The sequence below is a fragment of the Lepidochelys olivacea genome (assembly GCF_965140295.1).
Source record: "Lepidochelys olivacea isolate rLepOli2 genome assembly, chromosome: 4".
Lineage (NCBI taxonomy): Eukaryota > Metazoa > Chordata > Testudines > Cheloniidae > Lepidochelys > Lepidochelys olivacea.
Genome location: NC_140414.1, coordinates 145,382,256 through 145,410,205, shown reverse-complemented (window position 1 = coordinate 145,410,205; position 27,950 = coordinate 145,382,256). Strand labels below are relative to the sequence as shown.

The 27,950-nt window shown below is 41.9% G+C and overlaps 1 protein-coding gene across 2 annotated transcripts in view; it reads right to left on the bottom strand.

Annotated features, from left to right (window-relative positions):
- The window catches only part of EXOC6B (exocyst complex component 6B), a 449,074-nt gene that overhangs the window by 75,642 nt on the left and 345,482 nt on the right, over window positions 1-27,950 (bottom strand). The window contains exons 20-21 of one of the 2 annotated variants that reach the window (XM_084627626.1): window positions 27,433-27,506; window positions 26,333-26,529 (exon numbers count right to left, since the gene is read on the bottom strand). In XM_084627626.1, coding sequence (XP_084483752.1) covers window positions 26,524-26,529; window positions 27,433-27,506 — 80 coding nt within the window. In that variant the 3' untranslated portion in view covers window positions 26,333-26,523. Of the gene's footprint in view, window positions 1-26,332; window positions 26,530-27,432; window positions 27,507-27,950 lie in introns of those variants that run through there. The other variant, XM_084627625.1, reaches the window with a different exon arrangement.

Sequence of the window (27,950 nt, the reverse complement as noted above, 5' to 3'; positions counted from 1 at the left end):
TTAAGGTAATTTTTCTGATTGCCAGGAACAGCAAGTGTCTAATATCAGGAAACTAGGACTCAAAACAAAAATAACCAAGAATGACCTGCCCAGCAGGGAAATACCATGACATACTGACTGGAGAATTTTCTTCCTTCTCTTGGTACCCGCCCCAAAGATAACAATGGAATACAAAGTCTGTTGATGGCATGGAGAAGGAATGCAGCTGAAACTCAATTGCTGTAATTGGTGCATTAGACATGCAGAGATAAAATGTGCTAAAAAGGAACATTTCACTGTCTTGCTCTAGGAAGCTGGTGCAGAACTTCTTGCTGTGAATTAGTCAGATGACTGTGACAGAATTCTGCTGATTTAACAGGCACTTGGAAAACTAAATTTCTGGGGAAGTTTCCATCCTATAAACACTGAGTTCCATCAAGAATTATAATTCCTCTGCTTGCTGTTATAACTTATTTCTCATTTTCATGCCAACTTACATAACCAAGGAAGAGTGGTCCCGCAGTTGAAGCAGGGAGCAGAGAAGTCAGGATGCCTGGGTTCTGTTTCTAATTGAGTCACTGACTTGGTTGAGTAAGAAAATCACCACCTTTCTGTGCCTCAGTTTACCATCTGTACCACAGAGTCAGTGACGCGTACCTCTCAATGGGATAGAGGGTGCTGCAAGACTTAACTAATGAAAGTGTTTTGAAATCTTCTGATAAAGGTGCTAATAATGTTTGTTATTGTTTGAACACAAGTAAAATAAGGGTCACAAAGAAGTAGGAGAGAGACATTGTTGAAAATGAGCATTTAAACTTTTGACTCCTGAAATTCGGTTTGGTCACTCAGATGGATAAAAACTGTCTGTGTCTTGGAACCCAGAGACTGGAACTTGACAGCCACAGCACATGTGATGACTGGGGATCCAGAATGGCGCCAAGCAGAAGCTGTGAGAAAGCAGACCAGATGTCTGCTCTGACACTGTCACCCATCCAAGAGAGGCTCTGCTGAGTGGCGTGGAAGGCAGCCAGGTGAAGAAACAAAGGATGCCTGCTTGTTTTTTTTGTTATTTAATATGTGGGCTTAGCATTCGCCCTATATTTGTTCCTTTTCTCTTCACTGATAGCTACCTCATGTCCCTCCCATCTCCCTTCATAGGGACACACACTGTGCTCCACGATACACACAAGAGTTTGGGAAATTAAGTTTCTCAGCCATTAGTGCAATGCACCATCATTGCATCAGTCTGGTACTGAATTCCTTCCGAGGACATCCTATTCCAAAATATAATAGCCTTTAAATTCGCCAGATGAGAGCATGTTAAGGGGCTGATCTTTTGAAACTCTCCTGTTCCCCTCATAATTTATTGATGAAAGGATTCCACACTGGTTAGGTAATATCCCTCCAGATGAAAGCCTGGCTAAGTTTCTCTGCTTTCTACCATCTTCAGTAACATACACCTCCTCTCTAATGGGCCCCTGATGAAAAATTCACTATTGCACAGGCTGCAATGCCAGTAATACTGCCAGGGGATTATATTACTTTTTACCCGTTCAGATTAATCAGGTTACAGCTCAAACCTACCGACAAAGCATGGCCTCACACCTCAACTCTAGGACCTCAACCCACTCTGAACATACAAGTTCTGCAAACGCTGCACAGTTATGGGGCTGCCTAGAACACAGCCTGACCCACAGCCCCCTGGGATGAGTACAAGGCAAAGCTTCAGGTTAAAAGGACCCCTTTGTTTTCCTCGCATTGACAATGCACAAATCATATTTGCACTTCGAAATTGAGCCCTTTTTTAACAAAGCAGGATAGAGTTGGCTACTGCTTGGAGCAGGGGAGTGGGAGTTAAGACTGTAGAGTTCTAGTACTTGCTTTGCCCTGAACAAGTCACAGCTGTCTAGTCGGTAAAATTGGAATATTACTTATCTCCTCACCGGCCAGGAGACGAGGTTTATATTTGCAATGTAGTATGAGAATCTTGCTTGCAGAAGTGTTCTTAATTAGTTAGTACATTTAGTACCCCTCAGCCAGAGTTTATTCACCTCTGGGTGAAATTTGCCTTCTGCAGGGAGCCCCAGGCCTATGACACCACCTGAGTCCTAAAACCATGTCTGAAGTGGTGCATAGGACTTGTGCCATCCCTCTGCATGGGGTAAATGTTAACCCTCTTTGAAAAAACTGCATTTGAGAGAGTACTTTTCAATAACAGTTAAAGAGAACATTCAGCATGCAGCTCGTTACCCAATTTCAGTTTTGACTGATTAGCGTGCAACAAATCTGTCTACAACACGATACATTTTCTTTAAAAGTTTTTAAAAAGAGACAAACTACACATTGTCTATTAATATTAACAGAAGGAACCAGTGTAGCCACTCCACTTAAGAATGCAAGTAACGTAGACTGGTGGTGCAGAATGTGTGCCACACACCCAATTATGCCATTTATCCTAAAAGTGTACCTTGAGGTTACAAAGTATGTTAATCCTGAACTTGGGAACCTAAGTTCCAGCTGATTATATGAGTTAAATGACCTGCATTAGTTTTCATATTTTGCTAGCTCTGTCAGCTGTTTTGTGTTCTTGTTGATGTTGTGATTGGTAGTCCCGATGCTTTGCTCTTGGCTTACCCTAACCAAGGGACCAATGCAGGTTAAATTTTATAAACCCTGATCTGTGGAAACACTGATAACTACTGGAGCCAAATTTATCCCTGATGTGAGTCCACTGTAAAGTCAGAAAGAATATTAACTATCAAAAGGAACCTTTGTGGATTGTATAATCAGCTAACTGGGAGAAGATCTGAAGGCAAAATTCCAAAGGCAGAGATCTTGACACCTCTTCAAATTGCCTTTGTTGTAAGGAAGGTGCTGAAATGCTCCATAATTCATACTCCAAACTGATCAAGGAAAAGATGGCAGACAAGAAAGACTTGCTGAATACACTGAAAATCCAAAGCTTGAAAATTTAGAAGCTTAAATAATTTCAGCAGGCGAATATGGCTTCAGGGAGTCTGAAACCATTATTAGTGAACCAATATTTCTCAACTTTTTCAGTTTGGTATCACCTTATTCAAAGTCCAAAATGTTCATGACCCTCTTACATTTACTGTAAGAGTAAAAAAATACATCGATCAAGGATAAGCCTATATAATTTGTGCATGTGTGAGAATACTTGACCTTGATGGGTAAGAGTGTAACAGGGAGCAGGAGAGCGAGACAGTCTTCACTTTAGATTATAATAAAATATTTAATGACTGATGACTCCCTGACTGCCCTTCCATGACCACCTTGGGATTGTAACCTACCAGGTCAGAAACCCTGGAACAAACACCACATTTATTCCTATTATATTAGTATTAGCATTGCTTTACATTGCATAAAACTTTGCATTTCATCCAAGAACCACAAAGCACTTTCCAAATTTGAATTAAGTCTCACCCTCTTGTAAGGTAGGGTTAGCCCATTTTACAGCTGGGAAAAATAAGGAACAGGGAGGTTAAGTGAGTTGACCAAGGATATCGTGATTCTGTGGCAGACCAGAACACTCCTGACTTGCAAAGCCTTCCTTGGTAATTGTGGAATTTTCTGTTCCCTAACATACATATCAGTGGCATGCTTCAAAACTAGGTTCAAGAAGTTCATCTTCCTCCTTAGTGTTTTACATTGTTCATATGTGCTTTATGGGTTTCGCTGCTGGAGGTCTTCAGGCTCTGTTTCTGCTGTCAGAGTTAATCAGGCATGTTGTCTACTTATTGTAAATCACATCTTTAGTTAATTTCTGTTAAAATGCCCAGAGGTGATTATTAATAAAGATCAGGATTCCCCGCAGAAGGCAACATTCTCAGAAAAATAAAGTGCTTCAGAAATGTGAGGAATGCTGCATATGGACCAAGTGGTGAAGAAGTAATGACTTAAATGAAGGAATCACATCTGGCTTAGTTTAGCCTAAAGCCATAACCAAACCACAGTCTCCTCAACAGAACTGGCACTGCTTTTGTGAAAAATCACACAATTATGAGACGACAGTTCAGAGTCCTGGCTGCAGGGAGTGAATATCACTTGATTAGGTGTCAAGCAAAACCTTCCTCACTGAAACAAATCTGATGATGATAACTCTGATCCCGGAGGAACATGGTCATATCATGTAACTGGATGGCTTAAGTAGGGACGCATGTATTTAATGTGCCCCTGGAGAAACAGGCTAAGATGCACTGGCAGAGCGCCACCGTGAATCTACAGCATGCTTACGGTCTGGTGATGGAAGAGATCATGCTCTGTACTCCACCGTTCTTAACGAGTATGGCAAAGTATTCTCATAGCCACTATCCCTTTAGAGTCAGCCGTAAGTAGGATGTGGAATCTGCAACTATTGGGCCTGATTCAGAGACGAGACGAGTGCCCACCACTCCCATCCGCTTCAGTTCATTCACTAACACATGGTTGAATCAGCGCTCGATTCTATGGCACCGAAGCCAATGGAAGCTACGGGTACCCAGGTCCATAATTGGAATAAGGATGATAAACACCATCCAATTTTTTTTAAAGAACAAAAGCAGCGACTTGAAAGGTCAGACTGAGTCGGCGGAGGGATACACGTTAATAACGCTACTCAAGACACTTGGCAACAATGTCTTTTATGCTCTACTAACACCCCTTCCAAGAGAAACTGCTTCGTGTTACCACCAGCCTTGCTTTGTAGTGATGCTGTTCATCATTCCACGGGGGCAACACGCAAGAGAAAACAGTATTTAATCTGTTCTGGACAAACTTTATGACACTAAAAGAACTACAAAATAGACCAAATAGGGTATTTAAGGTTACCGACAATGTAAGTATGTTTTTTAAATGGGAGACAAATCTGTCTGACTGCTGGAATTATAAAATGGTGAAAAAGAAATAGGCGGGGTGGAAATTTAACTTCAAAATAATTGCACAAAACTTATTTTTCATTCATTTATGAACATACGAACGGCCAGACTGGGTCAGACCAATGGTCCATCTAAGCCAGTATCATTTCTCTGGCAATGGCCAGTACCAAAGCTTCAGGGGGAGTGTACATAACAGGGCAGTTTGTGTGATCTACCGCTGTCTTCCCTTCCAGTCTTCTGGCAGTCAGTGGTTTAGGGTCACTGCGAGCATGCAGTGGCGTTCCTGGCCATCTTGGCTAATAGCCATTGATGGACCTATCCGTGAACTTACCTAGTTCTTTTTTGAATGCTGTTCAAAAAGAAATTTCAAAGATTGTTCATTCCCCTGGAACAGAGCCCAGTTACGTTACCTGTTACTTTTAACATAAAACACTAAAGTGAGGTTGCTTGTTTCATTTTAAAACCAGCATGTGAGGAAAACTCAACATTTACTTTATTTTTTAATACTAAATTCCACAAGGGAATTTTGAAGGCACTGAGCTCCCTCAACTCTTCATGAAGTCAAGTCCTTGTTAATAATTTCGTTTCATTCTCATGGGTGTTCAGCTCATCACCAGGTTGGACCATGAGCAGCATATACTGCCCCCTCCTTCCTAAACACAGGGTCTCTGCTTGGAGTGGAGCTGGGGTGGGGTCCTGCTGCAAAAGGATGGCAAGATTTGGAGACTCAACCAGGGCTCCCGGCACATTGGAACACATCCAACGGGTTACGGGTGTGCTAGACGCTGATCCAGTTCCCAGTGATGTGAATGAGAACCTTTCTATGGACCGCAGGTGAGCCTTGGGATCAGGCTATAGACGAGAAGGGGCAGTAAATCTGCCACTACACAGATCCACTATCTTCCCCTCCCCACCAACCCTCTTTGTATAGGGGAGAGCAAGCAGTCCAGGGGGTATTCCAAGCCCAGGCATTAAGTAGTGGCAGCAGGGCAGCTCTCCAGTTCATGGCCTGTGCTTGGGGAAGGATTTAGGCTTCCGTGTTTGGGAAAGGGGGTGCCAGATTAACAGCGCTTTTGTTTCTTCACAAAAAATCTCAGAAGCCGCAGAAGCGGCCCAACCTCACCCTCACCGATGCAGAAACGTAGGGGAGGGGACTACCTGTAAAGGGTCACTGGTCAGCTCACTCTATAGATCAGTTCAGCTGGCCGCCCTGCTGAGATTCTCAACAAAAGGGCCAAGCAGCAGCCATTGCAATGATGGCTTTTATGCAGGGCTTAATTTGTGCTGGGGCTGAGCCGGCACCTCTCGGCTTGGCAGTTCATAGCCCCAGCACTTCTGGGCTTGCCTCATCAGTGCCTTTATGCGTGTAAGAGATTCAAACCACTCTCACATCACTCAGCAGCCAGAGGAATATCCCTGGAGTGCTGGGCTGCTGCTTGTGTGTGACGCTTGAGCCCCGCTGCCCCAGCATCTCTTGCTTGAGCCCCGGTACCCCTTTCATCACAAATTAGGCACTGCTTTTATGGTGAGGACCATGACCTCTAGGAACTAGGCTCTGACTACTAAGCAGGACACTGGACAAGCATCAGATGGTAATTCTCAATCTCTACTGACTGAAGCCAGATTTGGAACACACTGCTAGCGCTGGGTTGCCAGAGTTGGCGGACATGCCAAAGAGCTGAATGCAGCCTCATCCTTTGTAACATAATGTTCTTTTATTAAAAAATAATAATCTCACTTGTACAAAATAAATAGCCTATTACCCTTTGTAGTCTGCAACATTTGTACATGGAGCCTTTGTGGGTTTTGCAAATAGCGAGTGTCAGTTTTGTTCGGTGTTACGACAAGTTTATGTGCTGCTGTGTGCGGCTGACTCAGTTACAAAACTGGCCACAAATCTTTTCAGTAACTCCCACAAAGTAGTTTTCAAACATACGGTGGAAAACATACCAAAAAAATTCACATAAAAATGGTGGAATTAACAAGATCACTGCTGAATTTCAGTGCTCACACCCCACCCTGACGCATCATCCATACGTTTTCTGTTTAAACTGTAAACTCTCCAAGGCAGTGATCATGTATTTTTTAGCTCTGTGAAGCACCTAGCACACTTTTGGTGCTCATATAGTTGTTGACAGTATTTAACTACCACCAACAATTAATCACACCTTAATCAAACCAGGAAGGTAAGTCAGAAATAAAGTTTTAAAAGAGTCGATGGACATCCTGTTAGAGGTCACATTGAAGAGAATTTCCACACTTCTAATATAGGGAGGAAGGGTGTTCTTTTCATAAATACTTACCACTTCTGTAACACTAATCAACCACAGAGTTCAAAGCTTTTTACCAAAGAGGGAGTGCATCATTATTCCCATTTTATAGATAGAGAAACAAAGGCGCAGAGAAATAAAGTAGCTTGCTCAAGATCATATGGCAAATGGTGGCTGAGCTAGGAACAGAATTCACTGTCTTCTGACTCTCTGTCCACTCCGCCAGTCCATGCTGACTGAAAAAGAACAAAGAACTGGGAAACCTGAATTCTATCCCCAGCCTTGTCAAAGATTCTGGGCCAATACTTTACTCAGGAGAATAATCCCAGTTACAAAAATGTTGGACTTTTCCCTCGCCACGATTCAGTCTCTGTATCTGTAAAATGGGAATACTGCTACTTATCTACCTCATAGGGCTGCTGGGAGGTTGCATTACTATTTGTAAAGCACTCAGACGTCCTCAGATAGAAAAGATACAATATCAGTGGTCATGGTTTCAATAGGACAATTGTCAAAACACTGCTTTATGTAAAGACAATCCCATGCCCTGAGTGGCGTAGGGAGGTTCATACTGTAACAAGTCAATATTTCACCCAATAGATAAACTTGACTGTCACTGCTAGATTTGGTCAAATTTTTTGTCTAAACCTTTTTTTTTTTAAATCAAATAAACACTTTGATTAAACACATTTTCTTGTGAAAGCTTCTGTGTCTCTCTCTAAAAGGTTCATGGAAAGGAAAATACATTTGGTGACCAACTCGACCCACTTCCTTTCAAATTAAAAGTTCAGTTTTGTAATCGCTAATATTGCTCATTTGGCACCTACATGCTAAATGCTTTGTAAATTTGATTATACTTTCTAAATAATTAGTTATTTGAAAATCAGTTGATTTTCAGTGTCTTAGAACAACTCAACAGACAACTCAACATGAAATTTGTTCCCTTACTCTTATTAACTGTATTACAATAGTGCTTCGAGTCCCCCATCAGGGAACACAAATGGGGAACAGGGTGCGTGTGAAGCCCACACGGGGTGAGGCATTCAGAATTGCTGCAGGGAAGGAAACGCAGAACAAAGAACAGGGGAGTCACAAACCCAGGGACATGGGAGAGAGAAGGATGGGGAAAGAAGAGAAACAATGGGAGAAACACTGGTGGTCCTAAAAGGGAAGTAGATTTTCCCACCGAGTGAGGCTGAATACAGCCATAAGGTACCCAACCAAACAAATAATGATCGTAACTGAAAGTTTAGTTTCTATATAAAGGCCAGATTCTGCCCATGACCTTTGTGTAAATCTCAAACTGGCTTCTTCTGAATCACACCTAACTGGTCTATCTTTAAAGAAAGCAATCTAATAATAGAGGTCATAATGTCCACCACCACCACTCTCACTCCTGATTACTACCTATACAGATTTCCTTACAACACTGAAAGAAAACACAGTCGTACATTTATGCGCAGTTCTCAGACTATAGTTAGAATTGGAATGTGGCCCTCTCCACCCAAGGAGCTTGACATCCCTGTTGCAGGGTTTCTTGTGAGTGTTCCACTGCTGGAGGAGATTTTTGTTTTGATTAGATTAGGAGAACATTGAATTACTTATGGAAGAGAAAAAATACACCAAATTATGTAAACGCTGCAAAAAGATAAAGTGTAAAAAAAAAAAAAAAAAGGGCCTTCCAACCTTGGCCATGTGTCGACACATTCTTGGGAATGTAGATTTGGTTGGGTAAATACTTTGCATAAATCCCACAAAGTAACATTTATTGGGCCATCAGCAGCCCCAACAGCTTTAATTCAAAACTTGCATTTTTCATTAACTGAAACGTATGAGTTTTGAATCTGGAATCTGAGCTCTTCCGTCGGGATGCCAAGTTGGATGACCTGCTTTGAAGTTTAGTTCTTTAACAGAATTCCACGTTCTCTCTCTTTAAAAGTGGGCTGTGCGACTCACTGTTCCCACAGCACCTGCTGCTCATTGAAGAGCAGACCTAAATACTGGGTGCAAAGTGGAAGGAAGCAGAATTGCACATATAAAGGACTGAAAACAACCACCACCACCTCCCAAACAGACTTCTCTCTCATGTTGACCAAGCCTGCAAGGTGGAGTAGATTATGGGCGAGGAGCAAATGTAATGAAATCTCAGGGAAGGAAAACATTATTTTAATCAAAATTATTCCCTTAAATTTTACAACTGCTGGGCTTGCTATCTGTATTCTTGCAGCACAGAAAAACGATTGAAAGATTTAGCTCTCAGGCTTAAGTGAACCTAATTCTGAACCAGTGATTATCCAGAACATGTAAAATGGGTCAGTAGGTACCAATGCACTGCATCTGTAAAATATGATGCTCTTTAATAACTATAACAAGTTACTGATTGACTTGCACTTTTATCAAGCATATCATGCAAGAATCTCTAAACATTTTACAAAGGAAGGTAAGTATCTTCCTTTTGCACCTGGTGAAAGGGAGGCACAGATTGGTTGCGTTTCTGATGCAGAATTGCTAAGTGACTAGTTGGCAACGCCTGCATTACTGAAATCCTGACCCTCAGGCTCCAGCTCTAACTGCTAAACCATGCTGCCTCTTTAAGAAACCACTCTCCCGTTTGTGAGCTGAGAGTTACCTGGGGGAGTAGCAAGCAAAACATGATAGGGCATCACAGGGAGAGCAACTTGAGAACTAGACTCCACTAGCTGATGAGAAGGAGCCATGTAAGGGACTCATTAAAAACGATTTATCTCTCTTCTTTATGTATTAACAAATGGGAACTGGGGAGAAGGGTGAGTTTCAGCTAAAATATAAAGAAGTAATATTTTGCATTTACCATATATGGCATTTTTTCACTCCAGAGAATCCCCAAGAGCTTTGCAAGCTCTGGTCATCCAGCACCAGAGAAATGCAGCCATCTCTGGGGTCGGGGGCAGAAGCCAGGAAGATGAAAGACTCAGGATGCTGCACATCAGTAGGGAGAGAAATTTTGAAAGAGGAAAGCAAGTCAAACCCTACTCTTCCATGAAGTGCTGTGGGCGGCTGATGCTTGGCTCTTATAAGCACTTTTCCTTTGAAGACCCATAAGATGCTTCACAAAGGAGGTAGAGTGCCATGTCCACACAGAACAGATGGGACCTGAATTATCAAGGTCTCTCCTGAAGGCCTCAGTGCAGTAAACTACACTGCATCATCATCAACCGCAGAAAAGTGAAGAGCTGCCAGGATCTGAGGCTGTGGCTCCAAGGAGACTGCTGATGCCAAACCTGATGTCTACTCCCTTAAACCAGCCCCTCCGGAACAGACTTTTAAACACAGACTTTTAAAAACTCAAAGTAGTTTCTGAAAATAGCAGATTTCACTAGTCTGGGCTATTTTTTAATTCAACACATTGGAGCAGAATACCCCTCCTCCCCCTATCCGCCTGAGACCTATCATGCTCACCCGGGCCAGCATTCCACACAGTCTACGTCAGGAACTTGGTCTGGTGTACAAAGTGACGTGAATGTCTGACAGGCACAGGCAGTAAAGATCAGCCAAACCAGTGGCATGGATACGGCCGTAATGCTTCTGGATCAATTAATCAAAAAGCAACAAAACAGTAAGTGTCCTCAGGAGCACCTGTAGTCACAGACTATGCTACTGAGCTTGGACTACTTCATTCCAGTTCATTTTGCCTTCCCCGATGCAAGCTGCTTCAAGTACTTCAAATGTGGAGCTATCAACCAAAATAAGTTTTTATTATTATTCTTACCTGATTTCTCCTTATCAAAGGAAAAACTTTCCTGTGAAACTTGTCACAAGGATTCAATAGAAACACCCAGAACCTGGTCACATGTCAAATATCTCATACATAGGACCCTTGGTTTTTTGTATTATCTGAACAATGGCATTTGTAGCAGCACTAAGGTCCCCTAAACATGGTCCTGAAGCAGTGCTTTAGCACTAACGCAGAGGGAGAAGAGTGCCAACTACTGAAAGACCAGTTCTGTGCATTTCAATCTTCTTTGGTAGTCTCCTATCCCCAAGACTGACCAGTAGCCCTGAAGAGGACACAGCAGATAGTGGCGTGACAGGAACAGCATTTTCCAATACAACAGTGCTGAAGCGCAGTTCCATAGAGCAATACAGTACATTGTAGTGTACCATACTCCTTCCAACACGCCCCATTCCCAGCCTGTAAAGTGATTTCTAAACTACTGCTCTTTTTTTTGGTCATGCCTAAGGAACTGCTGAATCTACTCGACACCCCAAAGCCATGACAGATGGCTCCATATGCTGCTGCTAATGCGCTGGAAACAGCCAAAGGATGCAGTTCTCTGCCTGGGCGCTGTGCATAAGCGATGTGAGAGCTTTAATGAAGTGGTTTACATTTCAATGGTTTTGTGCCTTTCTCTACTATTTATATCACAAGTGTGGTCAGATGAGTGAAGGAATAAAAAAAGGGAATGTTATTTCCACAGTCTACATCACCCTCTCCTCCTGGAACAAACAAATAAATAAATAACACAATCTTGATATTAAACTAAAACATTTCTGCCATAAATACTGAGGGCATAAGGAAAGTGAAACATACGCATCCCATGAGGAATACCGAAGTGCACATGACTAATTTCCCATCTCACAAACAGATATTAGGGGATTCTCTGCCCATTGGGTATGCAGACTATAGCTTGTGCCTTGATTCTGCTCTCCAGAGCTCCCTTTCTGGCTAGCAAGTATTAGCTTTTCAACATAAAATGTCATTAAATATCATATTGAAAGGGGCAGCAAATTTTTTCAATATCTTCAAATTTAAACCTTACCATATACAAACGCATATGAGGAAAAGCACAACATTGTCAGAAACCAACCACTAGTGATGTGTTCTTTAGGCATATTCTCATTCTTCAACCCAATAGATGAATGTTATGAGTGACTGAAAAGAGAATAGGAATCCTTATGTAATCTGCAGCTGTTGATGCTCCTGCTATAATTAGCATTTGTATAAAACTCAGCAATGCAAGTGTCCAAGGCAGTGAACATGTCTCATTGTAAGGACCAAATACTGGTCCCATTACTAACACTGAAATCCACGGAACTTAAGTAAAGTGGGCAGAATTTTGCTAAAGGTTTGGAAATTACATGTAAATTTATTATGCTTCCCTGACTGCACTGCAAGTTTGGGGCCTAAGTCATTTTTAACTGAATTGAATTTTATTAATAATAATAATACCACCTATATCTAACACTGGAGAGAAGACAATCAAGCCAATTATGTGCTCCCAGTCTGACCTTAAAGAAATCCCCCATCCTAAAAATATAAAAAAAACTTTCTCCACAATATAAAACCACCCTCAATAAAAGTGCCGAACTTGTGTCAAACTAATCTCAAACAGCTATTTTCCTCTGACATCCCAGAATGTGACTCTCAAGGACAGAGAGGACAGACTCTCAAGGACTGGCTGTTCGATTAGCTCCTACTCCTGCAGAAGCAATTGTTTTCAAACAGTTTTGAAAAATAATTGGTCTGGGGTGTGTATTCCAGGAAGAAATGCCATTTACAAAAGGTCCTTTTTTCTCTCTCTCTCTGCGCCTCATATTTTAAACATTAAGAACAGAACAGGAACAGATTTCATACAGGTTTGTTCACAGTTACGGGATAAATATGTGTTTGCTTTTATGGTACATGGTAATCAAAACAACAGTGCCATGCTACTTTTTCTGTTGGAACTTTCTGAGTCCATCAGCATGTTTAAATCCAAATAAGTCAATTCATCCACAATGGGAATCTGTTTTAATTAGCGGATCTTTACTCTGGGTATAAATTCTATTTCAGTTTACATGACACATGTAACTGGTCTATCTGTTCATGTTCTCTTAAACTTTAAACAAAGCAATCACATCTACTATAATTCTCATTCCTGATTACAACATCATTTCTACATCAGGCATGGTATGTCAGCAACCAAATTAAGGTATTAAACTCCGGAACATTTAATCTGATTAGATTTAAGAAACGTTTACTCTTCCATTTGGACAGATGTGATTTCTGTGGACAGGAGATGGTAGTGTGCCAAATAATACTCAGCTTGATACACACCCATTGTTCTTTCTCTTACTGGCTGACTGACACCATATAATGGAAAAGCTGGAGTAGGTTTTGCTGGAAACCTTGGGGAATCTTCGGCTCCATCGAGTGTCCTAAATGAGCTAGAATAAAACTAAATTCAAACACATACTTTCACCCTAGAAACTGATTCTAAGAATTTCATTCACCCTATCATAGGAGTTGCCAGACTGGATCAGACCAGAGGTCCATCTAGTGCAATATCCTGTAACCACCCCCCCAAGTATGGGATATTCTCCTCCTGTTCTCTAACAGAAGCCGGGGTAGGCCCTGAAGCATGAGGTTTCATATCCTTTCCAACTGTATATCATATAGCAGAAACCTTGTGACCTTTGTGTCCAATCAAAACCAGCTAACACAGCTCAAACATAGACTATGTAATTATCACAGCAGACTCCTCATAAACGTTAAGAAAAACCAAAGATTATTTGTTAAAAGCATTCAGCAAATGGTCAATTAATTCAAGAAAACCAAGGTCTGTCCACAGAAAACTAAATTAATTAAATTATTCATGACTAATTATTTGTTCAGTTGTATTGAGAACAGGGCTTCTACATGACCCACATAATGTAACCATCTCTTTTCCAACAGATTCATTCATTACATGTCGGTCCAAAAACATCTGCCATGTCATCTGAGATCTAGTTTAGGTGAGAAGGCAAAAAGAAATTCTATATCAGAGTTCGTCTAAATTTCTTGAAATTTTCATGGAAATTTTTCACTGACGTTTCAAATTTTGGCAAAATCATGAATAAAACTTCTTGAAATTTGTTCAGAGTGGCTGTGTGTAACATGGATATGTGCAGTCCTCACTACACTCCCCCCATGGCTCTTCCATGGGAGGGCCTCTGGAGTGTAAGCCCTGAAATCTACTGGGAGAGTGAAAACTTGTTCTTGTGGATCCCCTCCAAAATGCAGCATTTCAGGCATGCACCTAGCCCGAAGGCTGGATTTGGCGTCTCCAAAGCTATAGAATTAATAAAGCGTAACACAACCGGACTGCAAAACAAAACAAAGTTTAACAGTGCCTTCTACTGGATAGAATCAAAACTGCCAGTCAGAGAGAGAGCCCTATATTGCCAACAATATTTCTCTTTAGTTCATATGGTAGAGGGTTTGTAATTTTGGAACAGGAAGACTTAAGTTTTGTCCCCGCTGCCACCATGAAGTTCTTAATAGTCACAGTGTGCAACATCATGACAACCATGTTTTCCTACGTGGCCACAGCTGTGTTTCAATATTAAGCATAAAAAGGGGCCCAGTTTGCCACTTAATTCTGGTATTTGAGATCACGCAATGAACGGTGCAAGCATCTATGACCCAGAGTTAAAACCAATTCAGTTCTAGTTATTCTGGAGCAGGATTTTCCAATTAAGGGAAAGTTTATTTTTTCAGTGGTTTCTCTGTAATGATATAAAAGGATGATGCAGCTCCCTGAAGCAGTCTTTAATGGACCAATTCAAGCAACAGTCTCTCTCTGCAATTAACGTGCCTCTCCTCCGTCCAACTAATGTTTACACTATCTGGCAAACTGCAGATCAAGTGTCCATTTCATCACCAGGCTTCTTTTGCCTAAGCCAAGACTAACAGACCATGGTGGTAACTTAAACACTGAAAAGCATGCACAGTATCGATCTATGAGACTTGAAGCCAGTTAACTGCTACACTAAAATATATCCTCGAGGGGATGTGCCTTCAGTGGGGACTGATAGAAGGAAAGAACTGAATGAATGGGAAGATCCCTAGAGAGATTAATATGTGCGAGCACATGACTTGAATAAGGTTGCATTTTACTTGGTTTATTAGACGTAGTCATGAGTTAAATTTGTTAGAAAGGGCAGAAGGGATTACGTGGGAGAAGAATGGGAAACATACACCACAAGATGATTGTGGTTCTCTAAAGCAAATACTTATCTGGTACATCAGGACTGCTTCCAAATGATGCAGATGTGGTGCCTAGAAATGCTTAATAGCATTGAGTAATAACATGCTCTAAATGAACAGATTACAATTAGAGAAAACAAACCTTGTATGAAGCTATTTACCTAATTTTCATGAGATTTACCTGTCCAAAAGAGGAAATGGTTTGGGACATTGTGTAAATTGTAAACTAGCTCACCATTGCCCTGAAGGAGGCGTCTAATTCACTTCATTTTCAGTGCTGCAGAACTGAGTCAGAGTGTGGTGTAAAAGTGGTGGCACAGAGGATCAGTGGCACCTCTGCCCCCCTGTGGTTTCTCTGACAGCACCCCTGCAAGTATCAGACCTCTTGCTCTTACCTGTCTTGGGGCGGAACTGGGGACGCTTCCACTCTCGAGACTTGAACCTCGGTACATTACCCCTTGAATACCAACTGCTTAATGCCATGCAGGCCCATCTCAGTCTGGGCATGTGCTCGATCCTCCTTCTGGGAACCTGTGACTGGAGATACTACCAGCCTTCTTCAAACAAAGTGTTTTTCTTCAGCAATTGGAACAAAGTATCAGAGCAAAAAGGATTTTAAAACAGCACACCGTTACACGCAGAGATAGTCTTCTCTAACCTAACAGTTCACTACAAGCTCAGTTGTGCAAGCTAGCCTCTTCAGACCCAGACCAGAATCAACTCACATTCTCTTAAAAAGCAAAAGGTCTCCTGTGACCCACCCTGGTCACAACAGATAGCATCTCCTGCTGCTCTCGCTCACCTCCCTTGTTTGTGGAGAATCTGTCTTAAGTAGAAGAGAGGCCCTCCAAGTCCAGAAGAAATCTATTACCGTACTGCTCACTTTTTTTTTTTTCTTTTCTTTTGTTGGTTAGAGCGCCCAGGGGTGAAGTTTCCTAGTAACTCAGACTAGATTTACCAGGTCAGCCAGAGCATCCAATGGGGCCTATAAAAGATTCTTAGGCCACAAAGCCACTGTGATAAGCTAGCCTGGCCTCCTGTATAATACAGGCCAGAGACCTTCCCCAAAATAATTCCTACAGTAAAAAATTTTAGAGAAACACCAGATCTTGGCTGAAAAATTGTCATTGATGGAGAATCCACCACGACCCTTGGTAAATTGTTCCAATGGTTAATTACTCTCATCATTAAAAATTTATGCCTTCTTTTTAGTCTGAATTTGCCTAGCTTCAACTTCTAGCCACTGGAATACTTCTCTGTGCCAGACTGGAGACCCATTATCAAATATATGTTCCCTATGCTGGTACTTGTAGATGGTGATCAAGTCACTCCCTTCACCTTCTCTTTGTTAAGCTAAATAAATTGAGCTCCTTAAGTCTATCATCATAAGGCATATTATTTTATGATCCTTTCATCATTCTCGTCGCTCTTCTCTGAATTCTTCTTCCTCTCCAATTTATCCACATCCTTCCTGAAGTGTGGGCACCAGAACTGCACACAATATTCCAGTAAAATAACCTCTCCACTCCTAACCGAGATCCCCTTATGTATGCGTCCCAGGATTGCATTAGCTCTTTTGGCCACAGAATCACACTGGAGCTCATGTTCAGCTGATTATTCCCCATGATCCCCAAATCTTTTTCACAGTCACCACAACCCAGGAGAGTGTCCCCCATCCTGTAAGTATGGCCTACATTCTTTGCTCCTAGATGTATTTACACTTAGCCGTATTAACACACACATTGTTTGCTTGTGCCCAGTTTACCAAGTGATCTAAATCACTCTGTATCAGTGACCTATGCTCTTCATTATTTACCACTGCCCCAATTTTTGTGTCATCTGCAAACTTTATTAGTCATGAGTCTACAAGTACCTATATAGGGAACATATATTTGATAATGGTATTCTTCCAGGTCATTGATAAAAACGTTAAATATCATAGGGCCAAGAACTGACCCCTAATAAAACCCAAACCCAAATCCAAAACAAAACAAAAAAACAACCAAGTTAGTTTGACAGGATCTATTTTCCACCAACCCATGTTGATGTGCATTACCCTTGTTTTGTTCTGTGCAATTACATTACCCTTGTTTAGTTCTTTGTTAACTGTATCATCCACTCATTATCTTGCCCAGGATTGATGTCAGCCATTAGGCAAGTGATTACAGTACATTGCAACCAAGAGTTTAAAAGAGCTGTCTGAGGAGCCTGATAGACTGTTAATGTTGATTTTCAGTAAGTCTTGGAGCACTGGGAAAGTTCCAGAAGTCTAGAAGAAAGCTAATGTTGGCTGATCTGCTGTTTTCATGGTTAGACCAACTTGGTCGCAATGTACTGTAATCACTGGCCTAATGGCTATCTCCATTGGCTGCAGGTAGGGGTACTAAAAACTCTGAATATATGGGGATCTCTCATCCCCCTTTGTTAGTCTAACATACTATCTTAGAAGTCAAGCACGTAAATTACATTTTGGATACTTATCAAAATATGCAATTAATGCAGAAACACATGCTACTATTTTGTCCAAAATGGCATCATAATTAGGTTTCCAACATTTACTGTGTCTTAATGACTTCTGGATCAAATTTGCTATGTTTCCAAGTGGTGGTAGGGAGTGAGGAGGGGGAATAAAAAAGCAAGCAAGCTGGAATCTGAAAGTCAATCTGGGATATTTCTGATGTGTCACCAGATTGTGTCCCATAACCCACATGTGGAGGTTATGCTCTGCCCTCAATTACTCTCTCTTCATAGTGGGTGCATAGGTGTAGCTGAGGATTTGGAACTGAGTTAACAGCTGGTACCTGCAACTAGAAATTCAGTAATTCTGTTAATATATGAGCTAGAATAGAATCCACCTCACTTTCCCATTATTCCTGTTGGCCCCCCAGAGCCATCACCTCAAAAACTTACTGTCACTAAAGCAAGCAGATACGGCTCTGAAAAAAGAAAAGGAGTACTTGTGGCACCTTAGAGACTAACCAATTTATTTGAGCATAAGCTTTCGTGAGCTACAGCTCACTTCATCGGATGCATACTGTGGAAAGTGTAGAAGATCTTTTTATACACACAAAGCATGAAAAAATACCTCCCCCCATCCCACTCTCCTGCTGGTAATAGCTTATCTAAAGTGATCACTCTCCTTACAATGTGTATGATAATCAAGTTGGGCCATTTCCAGCACAAACCCAGGTTTTCTCTCCCTCCCCCCCACACAAACCCACTCTCCTGTTGGTAATAAGGAGAGTGATCATTTTAGATAAGCTATTACCAGCAGGAGAGTGGGGTGGGGGGGAGGTATTTTTTCATGCTTTGTGTGTATAAAAAAATCTACACTTTCCACGGTATGCATCCGATGAAGTGAGCTGTAGCTCACGAAAGCTTATGCTCAAATAAATTGGTTAGTCTCTAAGGTGCCACAAGTACTCCTTTTCTTTTTGCGAATACAGACTAACACGGCTGTTACTCTGAAACCTGGCTCTGAAAAAGAATCTGCCATTTTACACGTATTATTTTAGAGCAGAATCACACTTTTCATGGCTAAACAACTGATGTTGAGTAAAAGCATGAATTTCCCAGCTATAATGAAATCAACTTCTAAACAAAATAATACCAATGATGAGAGAATTGCTTATCTGACCTATTAAATAACTAACTCATCCATATTTCTAACAGCTACATCTATTCCTTTATTGGTTAAAAAACTATAATTAACTAACATTTTGAGAGATGCAAACCAGATCTATCAAAATGCAAATTATTATAAAGAATGTATACTATTATTGAATGGGAGGTGGGGGAAAAGGGAACCATAGGGTTGGACAACGTTACAGAAATTAAAATACATTTCACTGCAAAGTTTGCTGTTGTATAGTGCCACCTTGCTGTCAATTCGTCAATACAGGGCTGACATCAATGAAGTGGAATGGCTGTCTTTCTAAAAAGGTATGCTATAACACAACCACAAGTTATTGGGTTTGATGCAGGAATCACTGGGGGAAATTATATGGCCTGTGTCGCCCATTAGTTGTCAGACTAGAAGATCACAAAGGTACCTGCTTTTCTTAAAATCTAAGAGCACTTTAGTTAGGATGAGAAGACATCTACTGCAGATCTGATTTTTAATGCTTCATAACCTTCACCTGCATAACTTTGTATTGCATGCTTCCTGGCAATGGAATATTACATTACCTTAAACACAACCCTGAAATCTCAGTCCTGGATTTGTTTGACAAATACACCCTGTCTTTCCTTTGGCATCCTCTCGTGCCACTCCAACCTTGTCATCATTTCCCCAAAATCTTTCACTGGCTTTCTGTCTCAAACACATCAAATTTAAGCTCCGCCTCCTCACCTTTGCCCCTATTTCACATAGCCCCTCCATTTCAAACAGTCTGTCATTTCTTGTCCACCAAGCACACACTCTCCCTAAATCTCATCTCTTCCATAAATTAATTTTCCACTTGTCTCCTCACCAACAGTCTCTCCACACTTTGTCCTGAACAGGCACCCTGCATTTTGTCTTGTCCATGTTAGACTGTAAGCACTGTAGGGCAGGAACCACATCTTATTCTATGACTTGTAAAGTGCCATTCACCATTATGACACTATCTAAATGGTTAATAATAAGGATACCCTTCAGATCAAGTGCAATAAAGTGAAGAGTCAGGAAAACTGAAGTGTTTTTCCTGAAAATTTTTCTTCAAAATTCTTAAGAGACAATGATAGTTCCATGGCTGGGACAAATGTCCCATGGTTAAGTCAGTAGCTTTCATGGAAGAACTGGAAAAGGACTGCAGAGATCATGTATATCTGGAGCACACACTCATCACACGATCCTTAATACTGTTCGATTTTGTTCCATCATTTTGCGTATTTGAGCTTTTTACCTATTCGTAACATAACTAAAATGAGATGATCTGAGAAACTGTCGATTGCTTGCCTGGCAGAACACTGATAGCCCTTGCCCAACAACTAGCAGAATGACAACAGATCAAACCATTTTCACTCTGAAAAGGAGAAAGTTCTTTGGAAAAAAAAATTGGGGGTAGTATCACCATACTGCCTCGTTGGGGATAAAGGATTGTGCTACAGAACTGACTTAATTACCCAGTGGGCCCCGAATGATCGAAGCTAAAACATTCCTAAAATACACTACAGCTGAATTTTCACTTTTGCAAGCAGCAAAATGGGCGTGGTTTTTTTTTTAATCTACAGGATGAAGTGAAGCTATCGAGCAAGGCAGCTCAATGAAGGTTCCTTTATGGATGGCAATTCCATTCAGCCTGCATAGCTTTCCTAGCCAGCTCAAGAGTGACAGCTTCCAAGCATGCAGAGATCATTGGAGTGTATTCAGTTTCACAAGCAGGGATCTTGAGGTTAAGGGCATCCACCTCTGGCCCTCTTCATCCCCCATCAATCCTGCCTCAATCAACAGGTTAAAGGTGAAAGTGGGCCTTATCACTCAACTGGTGTCCATTTCCCTGATCAAATGACTGCCTCACAATCTCCTGCAATTAGAGGGCATCTGCCATCAGGGTGGGGAGGAGAGGTTTGTTGCTACCAAGAAGCTGGCTAACACCATCTAGCTATGACTGTTTATAATCACTCTTCATTACATGGCAAATATTTCAAAGTGACAATTGTCTGATCTAAGGTGTAGGGAACTGATGACACATCCAAAGGGGTTTATTATCCCTAAGGGGGACAATGAGAGTTGAGTGAGCTCAGCAAAGAGCAGGATCAGACCCCAAATTTTAACAACTAAAACGTGCTCCCAGTCTAGATGCAACTTTTCCTATTCACCGAGGTTTGGGTAGAAATCAAGTTTCATCTGATTGAATATACTGTTTGTTCCACCGCTGAAGGAAAAACAGACTAGCAAAGACATCCATATAAAATGAGTGCTCATACAACATTTCCTTGCACAGCTGTCATGATTCAACCTCTCACAGCTTTGTGGGAGAAATTACATGATTCTCACAAAAAGCTTCCAGTCTACTCCTCACTTAAATAGAACCATAAAGTTACTTCATAGACGACGACTGATTCTCTGACCCTGGAGAGTTTACAACGGAAGGGTACAATCTTTCTGACAATTAATACTGAACCCCCTGCAACGTTTACTCCTACCGGCAACCTCATAAAGCTCAGTTAGTTTTCCACTGATGCTCAGTAAATGTTTGCAGGGTCAGACACTAAGTTAAGATGAAAACTACACAGGGAAGAGCAAGAGGGGCCATGTAAGAGGGCAACATGCTCAGGCTTGGGGAAGTTAATACACCTATCTAGAAGGTTGCAAAGTTCATTGGTTTAATTTTTAATTTAAACTGTTTATGTTTTTTGTCTAATGACAAACTCCTGAATTAGACAGCTGGGCTTCTTTATGTTGAATGGTTTACGTCCCTGTCTGCACTGTATTGACTGACCCAACAATATCCACAGGAGTACACCGCAATGAAAAAAACCCAGGCAGAATGTTTCTATACTAACTGAAGCACTAACCGGATATGTTTGCACTCCTGATTTTTTGTTTGAAGGCTCTGGGGAGTATCTAGGCTCGTTAAATCCCCAGCATGCCAATACATCCTTTCTGGATCAAGGCTGATGGGTTTTGATGGAATCTGAGCAGCTGAATGAAGTAGGGGTTTGTGTGATCTTAATATAATTGAACTGCAAAAAGCCATGTTTAAAGTACCATTAAGACTAGCTTAAACCCACCAAAGCAAGGAAATTCAGAGTTAAGGCTCTAAATCCGCTCTGAACTCATGCCTTCATGCCTTTTATTTTATTTTTTTAACTTCTTGCAGAGCAGTGTTAGCTGAAGACCATGTCAGCCTGGATTTCAACACAAACTCTGATTCATCTTTTTTTGTGAGTCAGACATTTAGCATTAGGTAATTTATTTATTTTGAAGAAAGACGCCTTTTTCAAAATACTTTTATTTTTTAGTGCCCAAAAACACATTCTGAGCCTAACAAGCAAGCTAAACGTTAGCCTGGATTCTGGAATCTGCTGCTAGCTCTTTTAGAATGGCTTAGTTGCTCCACAGAGAATTCTTCCATCATGTTTTCAGGAGGTGCAGGGTTGAGGGAGTCATCCTATGTGACACCCATACAGCCTACGGATAGGTCCAAGAGTGGGAAGGAGCATATTCAGGATCAGAAGGAGTGTATGTAGTTGGAGTGCTCTGCTCTGGACAAATGGAGTAACCCATCAGGGGGCCATTCAAAGCCACTGGCAATTTGGTCAGTCCTTGACAGTCCAAACCCAGATTCAGGAGGAAAAAGGTGACTTAAAGCCACCTTGCCTCTTCCTATACCCATCAAAACGATATCTTTTGAGAAGTGCAGTTCATATTCAGGGTCATAGTTTCTTCCAAGAAGAGTGGACTGTCTTGATTTGACATGGCACTACCATAAGGAGTCGGAAAGATAAGAAGGGGATGGGGGCTGGAGGACTAGGTAACAAAAAGATTTTGATGGCATGACGACCTGCCCATCATGAGGATTTGTGGGGTTTTTTCATTATTTGTTGTCACTTTTCTGCTCCTTCACTTCCCCCAGACTTATTGGTGGAAATGAGTTTTTAGGTACACTTCAGTGTCATAGCCAACAGATCTGAAGAGGGCATTCTAAGTGCAACAAATGGCATAGAACTTAGGCCTAGAACCCCCCTGTGACTGTGTCAGGCAGAGCATCCCAGTGGTTAGAGCACAGGGGCTTGCCATTAGAGTTCCACTTCTGGCCTTCCCACTGATCTGTTGCATCTTCTCTGACATTCAGCTCTTGGTAATTCAGTTTGCTCACAGATGAAATGTGTTATCTTTACTTGCCTGTCTCAGAGGGGTATTGAGAGGCTTAACCTAATGTTCCTAAAGCACTCGGAAATCCTCATGTGGAGGGCATTATCAAAACCCAAGGTATAACTAGTCAAATATCCCACAGGACTAGCTTATCAATGCAGGGGTCATAAATTAAATAATTGTTTAAATGGGGCATAAGGAACCCATGACTTTTGCATAAGTTGTATTGTTTTCCAACAAGGCATTATGGTAAATATTTTCAAAGACAGGCAACTAAATTTAAATATGGATTTGGAAGGCTAACTTTAGGCACCAGTTTTTGAAGATATTGATCTATAAAAGTTAATTTTGTGCCCTTCTAGGCTGAGCTAAAAGACCCAGCTCTGATAGCTCAAGGAGTGGTCCAGCGAGTCACATTGTATTAGCGTGGGTTGCACAAGTAATGACCAAACCCTATGAAATGAGAGGACTGAGTGGGGATACAATGCAGAGGGAGAATTAGGAGTACTGTAATGGGATGAAATTAAGGAAAGGAAAATTTACACTGAATATCAGGAAAGACAGCTGGCCGGTACAAAGCTATAGCACATTCACCTCCCAGGGGAGAGGTGAAAGCCCCGTTGCTTGGGGGCATTAAACACTAAACAGGAGAGAAAACACATCTAGGCATATGGCAGTAGGGCAATGCTTCACAAGCTGTAGCTCACTAACATCAACAATCCAGGAAGCCATCTCCTGCTGCATCAGCAGACTGGAACTTTTAGGGTACTTCTACACTGCGGCTGAGAGTGCACTTCCCAGAGTGGGTAGACAGACAGGCGCTAGCTCTGCTCCAGCTAACACACTAAAATTAGCAGGTGGCTTGGGAGGCGACTAGGCTAGTCACTTGTGTAAATACCCTGGAGGTGGGGTGGACTTGTAGTCGGGAGGGTAGGCTGAGCCAGGACCTGTGTCACTGCAGCCACGTGGCTCGCGCTAGCTCAATCAGATCTAGCACTTGACTGTCTACCCTGACTGGGAAGCATGCTCCCAGCTGCTGCAGACAAACCCACAGAGCACCAGGCTGTGAAAGACTGGGGGTATTGCATGAAGAGCTGGTCTCTCCCTGACAAAGTGGTCTATAGAAGGATTTAGTTGGAGAGCTACTGCAAGAAGGAATACTCCTGCACTGGCTGGGAGGTGAACTGGATGGAATCTAATGGGACATTTTGTTGTGTCTAACTTCTAGGATTTTGTGATTAACGCCATGATTAGCCACGTTTTGCAAGGTCTTCTCTTTCAACCGAAAAATGTGCTTCAAATATGCAATTTGGACCAAAGACATGTCAGAGGGTTTGCCAAAAGCAAAACCATTATCTTAGCTGCAGGGAAATACCCAGTTTAACCGACTTAATCTCTCTCTCGTGGTTTGCACATTGCAGTATGTATTTCATCAAAGGACAAAACAAGCTGTTTCTGACATTTTTTTAACAAGTATTTAAAAGCACGCTCAGTGGGATGGACAGTCCCCGTCCAGGTGTGGCCCAGGACTAAATCTAAGCACTTGGTGTAAGGCTCATGCAATTGCCTGTTTTCAACCTGCCTCTTGTTTATGCAACTAGCCCTACACAGAGAATAGAAACAAATTTTCTTGGAAAAAAATGGGAGAATATATGCTCACTGTCAAGCTGTCATGGCCCGTTCTGTGGCCATGCTTTCATGCTGCCGGCTGGAGAGGGTAGCCTTGAATGCAATTACTTCCTAGCATGAAACTGACAAGAGCGACACAAAGCAGACAGCAAGGATGCTGCAGACAGCATTGCAGTACGAAAGGTGTCCATTGGCAGGAGGCTAAACACAAAAATCTTTCATTTCTTCCAACTTTTACCACCAAGTTTCTGATTAAAACATGAACTGGAAATCCACATTAAAGAAATAAATGTATCTCACCAAATAACCTTCCAATTAACTTTGCCATGTCTATGAATGACCAATTAATTATTTTTAAAAAAATCCAGCTTTTCACTTTTTATTTCATGCTACTCATAAAATAAGAAAGGCTACCTATGATTATACAGGTAATGTGGGAAGTTAGGGAATATGGCGGGGGAGGGGGAGGAAAGTGTATATTTGAGGGAAACATCCTTTGTCATTCAACATAAACCCATGACTGCAACTGGCTTCGGGACACAGTAAGAGACGCATATAAAATGTTTGTTGTTTGACAAGCGGTAAGCAAAACAGCTGTTGTAAACGCAAAGACAGCGGTTGTCTAAGTCTTACCCCACTGAAGTGGTTTGAAGAGGTGACTTTCAAATTTAGCTCTGTTAAGTTCCCAGTGTTTCACATGATATAACTATGACAGAGCAAAAGAATCCGTGGAACACCCCAAACGCACAGTTATAGAAAGACCAGGGTTCGGGTTTTTTAAAATTGCCTGTGTTGAGAAAGTCAGCGGGGCTCCATGTACGTGCAGGGGCTGCACAAAATTCCTTGCAGGACCAGGGTTTCTCACAGTGAAAATTGTGCAGACAGGGAACTTATATTTATGTAAAATGTCATGCACTGCCCTGTATGAACAAATGATATCTGTATTTCCCAGAGGTTTCAGAATGACACAGAATGGTCAAATACCATGTGCTACCCGACCAATACCCTACTTGTATCAAGACAGCATCACTCCAACACTCAAAGATATCATGGCATTGCCTGTCCTGAACTGCTGATTCCACTAGGCAGCCTAGGTGGGTCAGGTCTTTACTTTAACCCAGCACAGATTACATCTTTGGCAAGTTATCAAAAATGCTGAAGACCAGTTAGTGGAAGAGAAAGAACAGAATACACTTAGTAGCAGGAACTCGCAAACAAATATAATTAGAGAAAACTTGGGTAGAGGAGAGTATTTGACAGAGAAGCAGAAACACCAGAGAGGAAGCAACAGACAGACCACTGTCTAGCTGCATCCTGGCTCATGTTGCATTCACTTGGGTGCATACTGCCCTTATAAACCATATTAACATTACACATACACCGGCCTACCAGTTATTACACTGCTTCATAGAAGTTAAACGCCTGAGAAGCATTTTTAGGGCATTTAATTCTTTAGAAAAAACCCTAAGCTTTTCTCTTCAAAATCCCTGCATTCATCTCTGCATCTTTGGAGAAGAACCAACCCCCCTATATTACCTAAAACACAAGGTCATGTGTGCTTTGCTGGCAACTCCGCATGTGGTGTTGAAACCCTTATGTATGCAGAAGCATGAGATTTGGGAATGACAACTCATTTCTTTCCTGCGAGGCGTTTAAGACCATATAGCAAATGGACCTTACATTTAACCGAATGGAAAAGTTTGATGTAGAAACAAACCATGCAGAATTGAATTCCCAAATGTAAGTGTGTGGAGACTCATTATTATCATCATCAAACTTTAATGTAGCTTTGCACAAGTGTCATTGGATGACAGATTACAATGCACATCAATTGGATTCGGAGAGAGTTCGCAATCCATTATGGGTTAAAAGCTGTTCCGGCATGAATCAGAGTCACAGTGGTGAGGAGATCATCGATACAAGGGATTATGCAGATTAAAGAAATACCCTGTGCATCTGAAAGTTTTCAGAATGCAAACTATGTCAACCCTGAAAACAAGAGGCACTGCATCATTATGGCAGGAGAGACAAAGCGGGGGGAGGGGGTTAACAGACAAAAAAAGATTGTTTTAATAGGAGAGAAACATCAGTCATCGAGTCTTACTTCATTCAGACTTTCTATCCAACCCCATCCATCTTCAGTGCCAAGAGATGACAGGGCCCTGCTCCCTTTTTTCCCCCCGCCTGGTATATTAATAATGCCCATTTCTACCATAACAAATGACTCGCTCGAATGGCCCTTTTCCCTGAATTGCCCTGCCAAGCTCCAGGGATACCTTAGTACCTGTTACGGTCAACATGGCTATAATGGGATCCCTTGTGAGATAGGCATCAATGGGCGGAGCCTTTTGTACCCATCTTCATAAACAGCCACTTTGTCATTCATGGCTAGGGAACGTTAGCAAAAGGGGGTAGCTGGGGGAAAAAACACACACACATACACCCTACACAACCCAGAATGCAAATTCCTTCGCCCTCCTGAAATGCTTCTCCGGGCATTATCTGTGAACAAAAGTGCTCCATGCAGGCGGTCTCTGCATCACTGCTCTCTCTGTTAACAACACCTGCTTAGTGTCAGTGCAGAGAGTTTCAGAGTTATCTTTTTGCCATGTCTGCAGAAGCCAACCAGAGCACAATGGGCCCATTGCTTGGGGTCACTAATGTCTTTCTCCCTTTCCCCTAACCACCGACTCGTTCACCTCGGCCACTCCTAGGACCCTGGATAGCTAAATAAGTTGGCGGTCTTGAGTACGGGAGAGGAAGGGGGAGAATATAGGTCTCTGGCCTGAATCCCCAATGCCGCTTCCCCTCCCCTCCCTTTTCCTTAAGACCTGATGGTCTTCAGTCACACATCTTAAAAGAAAAACAAAAAACAAAAACACAAAGACTTACTTGTCTCAAGTCGATGAAGGCCAACTGCAGTGTGTCCCCTTGGAACCCAGGCACTGGCCCGGATCTGGCAAACTCTGTGGGAAAGAAAAGAGGATAAAAAGCGCCTTTAACTAACCATGGACAGGGAGATTGGCAGACGGATGACAGGGAAGACAAGAGAGACTGGGGGAGAGGAGGACTGCACTTCTAAGGAGTCATGTCTCCCTCCCTTCAGCTTCTTTGTTTGCCCTTCAAAATTTGTGTCATCAAAACACCATTAATTCCACCGTCCTGACAGCAAGGAAACTGTACTAATTCGACCTGAAATTTATTCCCATGAGCCGCACTGGGCTTCAGAGTATTTGTTTTGTGAATGGACAAACAACTTGCAAAGAAGAAAGGGGAGGTGGGGGTGGAAAAGTTTTTCCTCTCAACACAATAAAATCTTCAGCTGTGAAACTCTTTTCAGTTCCGAAAGCTATTTATATTTTAGGGCACTGAAGGTATTTTCTAATTTCATGCCTGTCACAGAGTTCCAT